The following is a 13,184-nucleotide window of genomic DNA, read 5'->3' as shown; positions in this document are numbered from 1 at the left end:
ATTTTTGTAAGTAGTACCCTCGCATCCACCAATTGCATATCGTGTTACAAATGACGTACTCAATCAACGCATGCGTTTCGCGTGAGATCGTCCTCCATCTTCACGCAGTAGAATGCCGGTAACTCGCGATTGGTAAAATTGAAAAGTTAACAGTCTCAAAATGATTTCCAAGGCAATGGTCGGTATAGCAGCTGGTGTGTGTGGTACACTCTTTATTGGTTATTGTATTTATTTCGACAGGAGGAGGCGGAGTGACCCTCTTTTTAGACAGAAGCTCAAGGAAAGTAAGTGCATGTTGTACATAGTAAAATACGCGCATGGTCAACAATGTACACATTTCGGCATGGTGGTTTTGTTTTTTCCCGTGTTAAGGCAAACCATCGTTTTGTATTTCATGGTCTAGGGGGATATGGGAATTTTTGAACTTAGTCAATTGTCGTGTCACGAAGCTACCCCACGGAGTGGACCGTTGTTAGGGACTGGTCAGTTTCTTCGCCGGGGGGGTGTTGTTGGATTGTTTTTTGCGGACATCGAAAAGTGGCTAATCCCCCCCCCCCACTTCGAAGAAATAAAAACGGGGTGACCCTCCCTATCGAAGCATGGCGCCCTTTCATACATGTGGAATCAGTTCAGTTGTTACATAATATAATAGGGTTCAAAATCCACTCTGACTGAAACATGTTTTACAATGTTATTCAAAAAAAACTGTTCTGAAGGGACTGTGATATTTGTTACAAGGTCATTTTAACAGTTATATCAGGATAATTTAGCTGCTTGTGAGGACAAGAGAGATAGGTCGTCAACATATCTACATGTATTTACAGTACATTGTTAGAAAGTGTGAGTGCAAACACCTGAAGGCGAGCCTAATGAAAGCTAATCTCTTGACCAATTTTGGTGCAATGTGAATGAAGTGTGTGATATCCTCAAGGTAAAAGAACCAGTGAGGTAATCCCTTATATTGTAGTTAGGTAAATTTGATGGAAAGCTGGAATGTTGTATACCACAGAATGCGATCTGTGTGTTGTACAATACGTGTCTTGTGTTCATTTACAATTGTGCAACACTTACTCTGTTTTCCAAACATTAATTCATTTCAGTTAAGTATATTATCAATCCATAGATGTCTTAGGGTGTACGGGCACACTGACAATTTCATTTAAAAACTGGATATCTGGAAGGTTGGCAGAACTGGCTTGGGTCTCTGTGTCAAACCACACAGTGTCGGACAGGGACAGAATTGCTGTTTTAACAGCCAAGGCCAAAGTGGCATGACGCTGTTTGTCCATAAACCATGTGAACTGCCCATGATAATATTACAACTGCAGAATTCAACAGTTTCAGTAGACTGATTTCGTTTACATCCACCAAATGCATCAAGTGCTTCCATGCACATCAGGTGCAGTAATGTAGTGGTCAGGCACTTTTATAGCCACATTACCACTACCGAAGGAAAACAAAGCAATTGAACAATGTCAAACAGAGTGATTGTAACGTCTTCTTTCAAATCAAAAGCAGATCAAAACAGATATGTCAACTTCATCATTTTATATGTAAATAAAAATGCAATGAACTGATTTTCTGCAGAAAAATTAATTGTATTGAGCCTACCAAGGACAAACGACACTCTGTGCCATGGTGTATCAGGACAAGCATCTACTGCATTTCATACGGTGTTTTTGGACCCAGCTTTGTTTGTGTCAAAGTTGATTTCCAAGTGGATCATCAGATACAAGTACAGTCACTGAAAAATCAGTAGCTGGATTTCAGGTTCATAGTATCACAAAATTTCTAAGTAAGTTTGATCAGCTTTGGTAATAATATTATGAGAATCAACAAATGCAAGGTGCTGTTTGTAATGAGAAACTTGGATACGAGGAGACAGTTATGTTGGGTACAATAAATATATTGCAGCAAGTTTCTGTCTCTTGTGCCTGTGTTGGACAGGCATGGGCAAATGCCGCTGGCAAGTGAATTTCTTTTCCTTGATACGATGTGCTTGTCTTGTTGATGTTACAGTAATACAACTGCCTTCTTCAGAATGATCAGTACTTAGTCTACTACCAGATTGGGTCACAAAGACACCAGAATTACCTAATACCAATATGAATAACTTCTAAGGACCATTGAATTCTGAACCCTGGCCAATACCCTTAGTCTTACTAATGGGAAAATCATAATCTACAGTCAATATCAGACACAGGGACCAGATTTCTTGCATTTCCTAACTTGCAACTGTCGACAAACGTCTCTACATGTCAGTCAATCCAGTACCCAGTTAACCTTGGTTAAATCAAGTGCAGTTTGATGAATATGCAGAAATATGGTTTATTGCACCAAAAACTTGAAAGAATTTACGTCATAGTGATTGTGCTGACATTGCTGTTGTTTTCAACAAACTTGCGGTCAGTGATAATATTCACAGGTCCATATAATTATTCAGATGTCACTGAAATCTGAACCACACGGAAAGATGCTGGGTTCGTGATGATAGAGGACTTTGAAGTATGATAGTCATTCAAAGGACTTGCGATCCTACACAGGAGACAATAAGCAGGAGTAATTGATTGTTTATGAAACAGTTACTGATACATGTAAATCAAAACTTTCACAAAAATCTAATGCCTTGGTTTATTTTTGTTTCATCTCAGAGAGGCAGAAGGCCAAGAAGCAACTGAAAGAAAATGAATCTGCCAAAAATAAGGTAATTTGTTTCTTTTTCTACAAACATATTTTATTTGAGGACAAACTTGATACTGAAACATAATCAACGGTGAACACTTTACAAATGGTCTCTGTATCCACTCTTCCCTGCCCCTACATGGTATTTGCCTTACCGACAAATAATTTTGCTGATCAAAAGTTCTGTGCAAAGTTTGAAATACTTGAAATCAGTGCGGAAAAATTGCTCACATTACATATGTAAGTTCCTCATGAAGAATATGCAACATGTCAATACTTGCTACCCAGTAACCATGCCAAAGCAGAGCTTAACCCTTTGAGCGCCGTAATTTTTTCCCACCAAAATTTGAGTACAACATTTTACAAATTTTTATGAATTTTTCTGTAGTTGTTCAATAATTTTGGAACAAATGGACATAAATTTCATTGACTACAGTTTTTAGTCCCCACGGACACTGTCCGGGGGACTTATAGGTTTGGTCATGTCCGTGCGTGTGTCCGTGCGTCCGTGTGTGCGTCCGTGCATGCGTGCGTGCGTCCGTCCGTCCGTTCACGCAGATATCTCAGAGATGCCTGGAGCGATTTCATTCAAACTTGGTACAAGGATTACTTCATATGTCATACAGATGCACGTTAATTTGTTTTGTGATACGATCCAATATGGCTGCCAGGCGGCCATTTTATTATGATTTTCATGTACAGAGCCATAACTCAGGCATGTTTCAACCGATTTTATTCAAAGTTGGTACAAGGACATTGACCCATGTCATAGATATGCACGTCAATTTGTTTTGTGATACGATCCAATATGGCTGCCGTGAGGCCATTTTATTATGATTTTTTCATGTACAGAGCCGTAACTCAGGCATGTTTCAACCGATTTTATTCAAAGTTGGTACAAGGACATTGACCCATGTCATAGATATGCACATCAATTTGTTTTGTGATACGATCCAATATGGCTGCCGTGAGGCCATTTTGTTACAATTTTTTCATGTACAGAGCCATAACTCAGGCATATCTCAACTGATTTTATTCAAACTTGGTACAAGGACATTGACCTATGTCATACATATGCACGTCAATTTGTTTTGTGATACGATCCAATATGGCCGCCTGGCAGCCATTTCATTACGATTTTTTCATGTACAGAGCCATTACTCAGGATGTTTCAACCGATTTTATTCAAAGTTGGTACAAGGACATTGACCAATGTCATAGCTATGCACATCAATTTGTTTTGTGATACAATCCAATATAGCCGCCGTGCGGCATTTTGTTACGATTTTTTTCATGTACAGAGCCATAACTCAGGCATATCTCAACCGATTTTATTCAAAGTTGGTACAAGGACATTGACCTATGTCATACATATGCACATCAATTGTTTTGTGATATGATCCAATATGGCGCCAAGCGGCCATTTCATTACGATTTTTCATGTACAGAGCCATTACTCAGGCATGTTTCAACCGATTTTATTCAATTTGGTACAAGGACATTGACCAATATCATAGCTATGCACATCAATTTGTTTTATGATACGATCCAATATGGCCGCCGTGCGTCCATTTTGTCATGATTTTTCATGTACAGGGCCATAACTCTGGCATATCTCAACCGACTTTATTCAAAGTTGGTACAAGGATATTGACCTATGTCATACACATGCACATTGATTTGTTTTGTGATATGATCCAATATGGCTGTGGTGTGGCCATTTTGTTACGTTTTTTTCATGTCTGGAACCATAACTCAGACATGTATCAAGCAAATTTATTAAAAGTTGGTACAAGCTAGGAGATTGATTAATGTCATACATATGCACGTAAATTTGTTTTGTGATACAATCCAATATGGTCGCCGTGTGGCCATTTTATTACGATTTTTTTATGTCCTGAACGATAACTCAGACATGTATCCAGCGAATTTTTTCAAAAGTATTTTTATCACAGATTTAATGAAGAGGACTCTATCCTCTCTGAGGACCTGTAATCAAAGTACCCATTAACAAGTGGGGACTGTGTCATCAACGATGACTTGTTTATCAAAATTTTGGCAAAAAATTGACTGGTTACATTTTATATTGGCGACAAAAGTTGACTTTGGCGCTCAAAGGGTTAATCAACCTTGGGTATTAATAAGAGAATGCATGAACTTTCTGCCTCTCGAAATGAACTTATTGACCTACTACTTCCATTCAGACAAACGTAACAAAAATATATGTGCCTGCATTGCGATCTTATATCTGTGAGAATGCTTTATACTTTCATTCATCTGTTCCTATAGTTACCAGATTTCAGAGATACAGAAGCCGTGCAGAAATTCTTTCTTGAACAAGTTCAGCTGGGTGAAGAATTACTTGCTCAGGGTAAGTCCTGAACTCTATGGCTGAATACTCAGTATTCCAGATGACTGCCACTTTCTTCAGAGACATTTTTCCCCTAGCATGCCAAGTGTGCATGGCTGGACAAATGAAACATCCATGGTGAAGTGATGACCACGTGTGATAAATTAAATGTTGGTCTCATTACGTGTCCATAATTATATCTTACCAGTATATTGATGGCCCAAATACAGCGATCTGATTGGTCGAGACGCGAAAAGAACTGCGGTATATTGGTGATATAGCATGGTTGGCATACGCGCGAGTTCTCAGCTTGAGCAAAAAGCCATACTGTTATAATATAATAGCAATAAATCACACCTGCAGCGAAGGTATACCACTCGATTTTGACCAGTTCACTTCATATATGCACTCGCTATGGCTCGTGCATATATGTCGTGAACTGGTCAAAATCTCGTGGTATACCATCGCTGGGTGTGCTTTATTGCATAAATATTCTATGGAGAACTGGAAAAGAGGGTTTATTTGGACTCTGTTTGCAGAGCTTGAATTTGATGATACAAGTTCATGATTATTTTTAAAATTTACCAAATTTAGTAATTAGAGACTTTGTGGGAATTTTCAATCCATAAGCTTACCGTATACGGTAGTTCCTAATGATAATTATCCTCATTTGAACAACACAAACCAGTATTACCAGCAGTGCAGTAGAGCTGATTGTGACTTTGTCTTTGTTATTAACCCTTTGAACCCGGCTCGGACAGAAATGTCCGATGACGTCATAGAGTACCAGGGGTCAGGGTGCAAAGGGTTAAGCGTCTCACCCCATTTCCCTCTCTAGATGTCCAACAGTAGCATTGAAAACAATGGGATTGGTTCGGACCACAGCAGTGAAAGGGTTAAATAGAGCACTGTTGGTGACATTGGCAACTGTGGATAGAAACTTACTATTGCTTATTTTATTCCTGTACTTTGCATGTCTGTGTTGCTACAGCTCACAATAAAGCCCCCTAGTGTTGGAATTATGTTGTGTTCAGTGTGACATTGGTCATTGCAAAGAGGCTTTTTCGTCATCCTCGTGCATGAAATTACCAAATTCTTGCAGAAGATTTTAGACAGACATTTACTGTTGCACATTGTTTAATAGCAAACTGTGACATCATAAAATTGGGAATCAACCTGACTGTTTGTTTGTTTGTGGCGTGAATCTGTTCCCTTCCTCATCACAGCCACACCACACAAACTCTTCTATATTTTATACATATAAATTGACCCATTTGTTGTATCTTGCACATCTGTCGCAAGGTTACCCATCACCAGCGTCAGTGACATGATAATTGCTATCACTCAATACTAATCAGCGCACACCTGTTACACATTGCATGCTTGTTCCATTAAACCACTGTCATAAATCAACAGAGGTACTTTTTGCGTGTCCTTTATGCACCAACAAAATTAATTGTAGGGAGAGGTTACCACCATCAGGGTGAGGTTACCACCAGCAGGGTGAAGTTTTTATTTCAGAGAAAAATCTTGATTGCGCTGTTTAACCTGTTCACCCCCGTTTTAATAGAGTAAACAAGTCCACAATCATCATCATTAACAATGAATGTAGACCAAACTATGGTGGGGAAAGTGTTAACAGGCTGAGTTGTAGCAGGGCACCACAGAAGTACATTTACATGCACCAGTTTGTAGAATTCTGTAGATTTAGCATAGACTTTGTAAATTCTAAACCAATTAATGTCCCGGTGTATTCATGTGGATGTACATATATATATATATATATATATATATAGATATATAGATATATAGATATATATAAGTCAAAGAATCATTAATTTTTTGCTAAAAAAGTTTGTTATTTTGAAGTTGTGTTGATGATATGAACCAAACCTACAATAAGGTGACAACCGATTGGTAAGCACCCTTTTATACCCAGAGCATTGCTTCTACCCTTACAGACTTTCAACCATTCATCCCAGTGATAGCCTATGCACAGCCAAACCTCCCCACCAACAGTGGGTTCACATTCACATGGAAGGCTGTCAATGAGAGCCAGTGGTACATGCAGCAGAAGTGGAAGAACACGCTGATAAACATAAAATCCATTGACAAAGTTAATTTTTATCAAATTCTTGATGTTGAATTTCTCATTTCATGTTCAGGTGACTTTGAAAATGGAGTTGAACATCTGACAAATGCAGTCGCAGTCTGCGGACAACCGCAGCAACTTCTTCAAGTTCTACAACAGACCTTACCAACCCAAGTCTTCCAGATGCTTTTACAGAGATTGCCTACTGTCAGTCAGGTAATGTGTACAGGGGGGTTACGCTCGCTCCCATGGGAACAGCCTGTTAGCTTGGTAACATTCCATACTTGAAACAGGGTACAGAGTATGTGTGTGTATTTTGAGTGCATGACCTTCTGCATTTCATACATTTGCATTCTTAACACCCAGGCACAGCAAACACCAAATATCCTCCCACGGTTATATATGACAGGTTTTCTGCATCTTCTTGCTTTTAAAAAAAATATCAACATTAGTTTAGAAGTAGGACTCCACTTTCAGCTTTTCCATGTGGATCGTCACTGTCTTCAGCAGCAAAAATGCCATTGTAATTGTATGGCATTGCAACCTTTCTGACAAACCTGTATATTACTCTCTAGTTCATAAACAAATTTGTATACGCTTGTTCCAATTTTGATTCTCCCATTGCATCTGTCCCCTATTTGTATTTCTGTTTCACCAAAATTAAACAAATTTTCGAGAAATTTTAAATTGTCTGTTCATATCAAGTGAAACAACTCATTGTGTGTGAGGCAGTCTCCGTTAGGTTCAATTATCTTTGGAGTCAGGTGTGGTACGTGGAAGATGGCCATTCATATGTCAATCAGTTGACAACCAGTTCCAGTGTCAAACAAATCAAATTTTGCATATGCAGGGATAGAACGTCCGTAGCTGTAACTCTGTTCCATTATTTATCCCATCAAAGAGTTAACTCTGCTTGTGAAATAAATCGGAGATACAAGTCAACCATCAGGCAGTTGAAAAAGCTCAACACTTCACAATCATTGTTTCCATGTTGAACTTCAGATATTGCTAAAATCGTCCAGTCAGGAGATTGGCCAAAATTGTTCATTACACTGCAGAGACAGTCTCACCATTTACATGATTCATACATTTCCCATGCATCCTATCCTATCGGTAGATTGTAAAAATGATATCTGCTTCTGTTCTCGCATAAATCATGTAAAGATAAACCAAAGCCAAATGCAAATGATGGAAGAAACGGTAGTTTTCATATCTGCAGCAAATCCTTTACCATTCATTGAACTCTTGATTATGTGAAAGTTGACAGTCTGATTTTGGCTTTTCCCACATTCAGATAATGCAAAATAGTGTCTAAGTTTAAAACTCTGGTATAATGTTTTATGTGTAAGAGCTGTGGTAACCAGATGAACAGTTGCCAGTAGACAGCGCTTGCTCAGGTTTGAATGTATGCTAGGTATTTTAAGACTCATGATAAATTGCATTTGTGACATACAACAACATCTATTTCACACCTTGATGCGCAAGATAGCGCCCTTTCCCTATACTACAGGTACGTTAACAGCTTGCACTGTGAAGTATGGCTTCCTAGCGTCCGTCCTTTTCAAAATCTGAATCACAACAAAGCCAAACTGTGCCAACACCACTTGTGCCAACTGTATCAAAATAAAAGGCAAATCCTTCTCACGCAAGCCTGGTCATTCTCACAAAGTCAGCAAGTAGATGATAGAATAATGATGGAAGTAATGTGTGATCGTAGAAATATATGTGGGAATCACTTTGCTTTGTGCCACCCTCATGATCACGTTTAAGTAAGTATGCGCCTCAAAAGTGAAAGACCTAAACTTTTGCTCAAACTTTCCTGAATGAAACTTTCAACCATTCTCTTATCAAATCAGCAATAAAAATCGGGGGTCACTGTGCAAAGTTTGGAACTAGCGAAACAAAGCACCCAACGTTTTGCGATATTTGAAATTCAGAATGGCTGCCATTCCTGTGTTAACTCTATGGGGGTAAAATTAAATTTTGTATTTTCAAAAAACTAAGCCAGTGAAAGTTTTCTTTCTCCAAGAGCTTTAAAATGAGCCCCTCAGTGGTAGATCAGAAACGAATTGTAGAAATTTGAGAGGCCGAATATCTGTCCACGACGTGCATTCTACCTTAAGTGCACTGTGCTGGTAGATGCCTGCAAAATCAGGCCCGCATTGTAAACTACTGTCATGAGAAAGGATATGTATGAGCCAGATCCCTGTTTTTCAGTCAAAAAAGGAGAGTGGAAGCCAGGGTACATTTGCAATTTCAAAGCATGGATGGAATCAAAGCGTATTTGTGTATGAGAGAAAGACTCCTTAGGAAGGCCCCCCTCATGCTCCAAAACCTTTGAAATGTGGCCATCATCACAGGAGACAGAAATCTGCGAGATGACCTTCCAGTTCAGCAAAAAAGGCTATCTCAATGAAACAATTACGCATTCAAAAAGTTTTTATAAGAAAGTAGTCTGAAGGCAGTCAAAACTTGAAAACTTTGTTGTGGTTAGCGTAAACCATTCCTTCAATTGTTTGAAAGAAATGACCTATGGGTAATATCAATAATTATTCATGTATTTATTTTTACTGCAAAAGTCATTTACATTCTTGACTCATACCCCGGTAAGTCTTCCTCGCAATGCTATATTCATCGTTGCAAGAATATCAGCTTCCTCAATTCCAGTGTGATTGTTGTGTCGCTCAGTTGCCCGCAAGCAAAGATGCAAACAGCTCACGTCACCCATGTCATGAAGCATAGACCGTGGAAAAGTCTGTTTTGATTCCTCATATGTATATGTGTGTAAAGTAGTTTGGTTTCACAATTTTCTCGCAGCGATCTACCGACCTGTCAGAAATAGATATGATGTCATAGCTCTTACCCTATGGTCAACATTTTGAGTATCAATTGACCCTTTGACCCTTGTTTCCTGGTATGTCCATCCAACCAGGCTATAGGCCAACAACAAAGGAAGTCAAAGCATTGATGAGGATATGGTCAAATAATTAGCATATACTGAGGTACCTGTTACTGCCAAGCAATAGCATTGCTGTGCCTCGTTTCAAAGAATTGATTGGGTTTTTCAAGGTCGGAAACCTCAATGAACACACAAATGAAACAAAGAGTCAATGGGTTTCAAATAAGATCTCAAAATATAATATTTCAGAAACAGCCAGGAAAAGGAGTGTTTATGCGGTTTCACTTCCCTCCTTGAAAATCAGTAGTTTCTACAGAAATCAATTAATACCGTCCTACAAATACAATACTCCTACACAACTCAAGCAATGTAGTGATATAGCTCAGCCAACACCTGTAGTGAAGCCTTTCAGGCCTATATCCCAATATATATGTGGCTAATTCTAGAAAATTGTCAAAAAGTTGGACGTGACGGGGTGAATATATTTTAATGGCCTGAAACAAGGGGTATTGCTTGAAAATTGCTGTGCCACAGTGAGGTATGACATGATAATTTTGAAAACAGGAAAGAAAGATGTAAGCTTTTTTTAATCTGCGAGTCTCTCTCTTTTCACACTGAACAGCGAAGGTCACAAAATGGAGCTGTAGTTATGTGGTTGTGACAAGCATGTTATTTAAATTTTCAAAAGCTATAGGAGGGGGCTACATTTTCCTCACAAATTTCTCAGGCAAAGTGCTATGAGTTTTGAGATATGAGTGGAATTCTACACGTGAGGTTTGTTCAGTCTTTGCTGATTGGCTGTTCGAGTGTGTTCACAAATGTACATAGATCATTGTATACAGCATTTAATTTCTGCATACATTGTCCATAGTGCACTTGATCATGAAATATGCATGTTTCTACAATATATTTAAGGTGCATCCTTTGCTGACCGTTGTGGGAAACTTTGAACCCACAAGGAACACTCCTCCATTTTCATGGTGTGTCACACTGGGTATATCAACTCCAGTAGAAAGTTATGTAAATTCAGAACAAAATGAGATTGTCCTTTAGTTCTTTTTCAAAAAAAAGTCAAATCTCATCGATTCATCATTGTCTTCTTAATTCACAGAGAGTCGCCGCGTCTGCAGCCAGCAGTGGAGCCATCATCGAGGATGAACTTGAGTAACCTATCACCCAACAATCATACAGTTTCCTGTGCAACTTTTCCCATAGGCCATGCCCAGCTGTGTTGGGCTCCGTTATGTCCCAAAGTATTTGCTTTAATTTGTATGTACATGTTATTCTGTTAATGATGTGTACTTCTGCACAGACTTGAAGAATCTCTTGTATGTGTTGTTAGTATCATCCCTTAACAGAAATTAAAGTGTTTTATACATTCAATTACTAAAATTAATGACTCTGCTCCTTATTTTGACATTCAAATTCCACAGTACAAGTTTTTGTGAGAAGTATCTTGCACAAAAGTTGCAGTGTGTCAAAGGTCAAAGTTGACAAGTCACCTTAAAAGGTCAAAGTTTTTTATGCTATGTCAGTTTTGTTCAAAATGTTAATACAGGTGTTAAAAACAATCCTTTCGTACCCAAGCATCAAGGTCAGTCCATTTACAGACACAGTTTTTAAACCTACAGACTTTTTAAACTCTTTTTTTTATGTGTGTGTATGTGTTCTATGTTTTGTCATCTTCTCTTCAGAACCCAGTAATAATCTATGCACATTTTACAAGGTCTGTCAAGGCTATGTACCCAGTAGTCACATCTCGATGTATGTATTTTTTTTACTGTCAAAGTGAGATTTAAGGTCGTATCAGGCCTTTAGTGGCTCTTACACAACTTTTCATTGGCAAAAAAACAAAGACAGCCTCAAAATTGAACCTGACCCCGTGAACAAGGTGTAGCGGAAATTACGATGTAAGATATTTCTCAGACCAGGGTGAATGGAACTTTTGATTGCCGCCACACTTCACCTATCATCTTGCAGGCAAAGCACACAAGTTGAAGAAATTTCAGCAAATAGAGGTGGGGCAGAAAATAAGATACTCCTTATCTGAAACTCACAGGAGTTTAGAAATTTGTTGAAGTAATAAACAAGAAAACAGAAAACCCAAACTGATTGATTAATATCATTAGTGTGAGAAGTCTAGAGTCAAGTAGTATCATGAGCTATTTTGTGGAAACAACCTTTCCAACCACTGTGTCTACCCAGGGAAGTTAAAGTGTAAAGTGCCTTTTGTGAGTCAAATAGATGGCATATCACAGTAAGAGAACGCTCCATTTTATTATACTTTTCATGCAGTGTTATTAGACTCCAAGGATGTTTATTTAGGTGTGCAAAATAGCATGAGAAATGTCAAAGTTTTGTTAATTTCACCAAAATATGCTTGTATAAATATCAGCTTTTCAATAAACCATGGTAGTTCAAAACACAAGGCTAGTCTTATTGAATTGACCTGGGGAAAACAACCTGGGAGAAACAGCTTCTAAAGTGTAATATATTTGGTGTTTGATTAAAAAAGGTACATGTAAAACATTCAACATTCTTTATTGTAATCATTGGTCCCATTGTACAACCAGCAAAAATACTTGTTGATGAAAACCCTTGTAACTCATCATAAGCTACAAGTAATATGCTCCTTTACAACCCTCGACTCTCAGCAGGTTACCCCCATTTTACCCTAATTTCCTCAATATAAGAATTTATCAGTTCACTCAAAGAGTGGTGGAACCTCCGTGCCACAGCTCTGTTCCACATCACTGCGTACTACAGGACAGTGCCATGATGAAAACAATCATTCCATGGAACTTCAAGTTTCCTTCATCTATCCATGTCTCAGGGATAGAGCAGGACATCTCTGCAAGGCAAGAAGAAACCTTTGGTTAAAATCCTTTTTTATTGCTGAGGGTTGAGGAGGAGGACAGCATATGATTTCTAGAAATTTGAATGGCTGTACGTTAGTGAAAACCTTAACAGATCTAGGGGTGTGTCCACTTACATGAAGGGGATGCTGATGCAAAAGAATTTTGGCAGGAAGTTTTGTCTGAAAAGGCGTTGAAGGTTTACTAATCCAGGGGAAGTTCATCTGACAGCAATGGGCAGGTAACTTGTAAGAGTTTTATGGTGGTTAGGGGCGCTAACTAATCTCGAATAATGTTATTGAGCAA

The 13,184-nt window shown here is 38.6% G+C and overlaps 1 protein-coding gene across 1 annotated transcript; it reads left to right on the top strand.

Moving 5' to 3' along the window:
- The first annotated feature begins 51 nt into the window (after positions 1–51).
- On the top strand, positions 52–11,415 carry LOC139149840 (mitochondrial import receptor subunit TOM20 homolog). The gene is made up of 5 exons (XM_070721841.1): positions 52–284; positions 2,652–2,704; positions 4,972–5,053; positions 7,198–7,340; positions 11,135–11,415. The coding sequence occupies exons 1-5, from the start codon at positions 161–163 to the stop codon at positions 11,189–11,191; spliced, it is 459 nt and encodes a 152-aa protein (XP_070577942.1). The 5' UTR covers positions 52–160; the 3' UTR covers positions 11,192–11,415.
- Positions 11,416–13,184: the final 1,769 nt, after the last annotated feature.

This window comes from Ptychodera flava, chromosome 14, assembly GCF_041260155.1.
Source record: "Ptychodera flava strain L36383 chromosome 14, AS_Pfla_20210202, whole genome shotgun sequence".
In the NCBI taxonomy this organism is placed as follows: Eukaryota; Metazoa; Hemichordata; class Enteropneusta; family Ptychoderidae; genus Ptychodera; species Ptychodera flava.
Note: the sequence above shows the minus strand (reverse complement) of the source record. Positions and strands in the feature narration are given on the sequence as shown.

Coding starts and splice junctions, on each gene's coding strand:
- LOC139149840 (XM_070721841.1), top strand. CDS start 161: ATGATTTCCAAGGCAATGGTCGGTATAGCAGCTGGTGTGTGTGGTACA. Junction 2,705..4,971: donor ATGAATCTGCCAAAAATAAG/GTAATTTGTTTC, acceptor CTGTTCCTATAG/TTACCAGATTTCAGAGATAC. Junction 5,054..7,197: donor TGAAGAATTACTTGCTCAGG/GTAAGTCCTGAA, acceptor TTTCATGTTCAG/GTGACTTTGAAAATGGAGTT.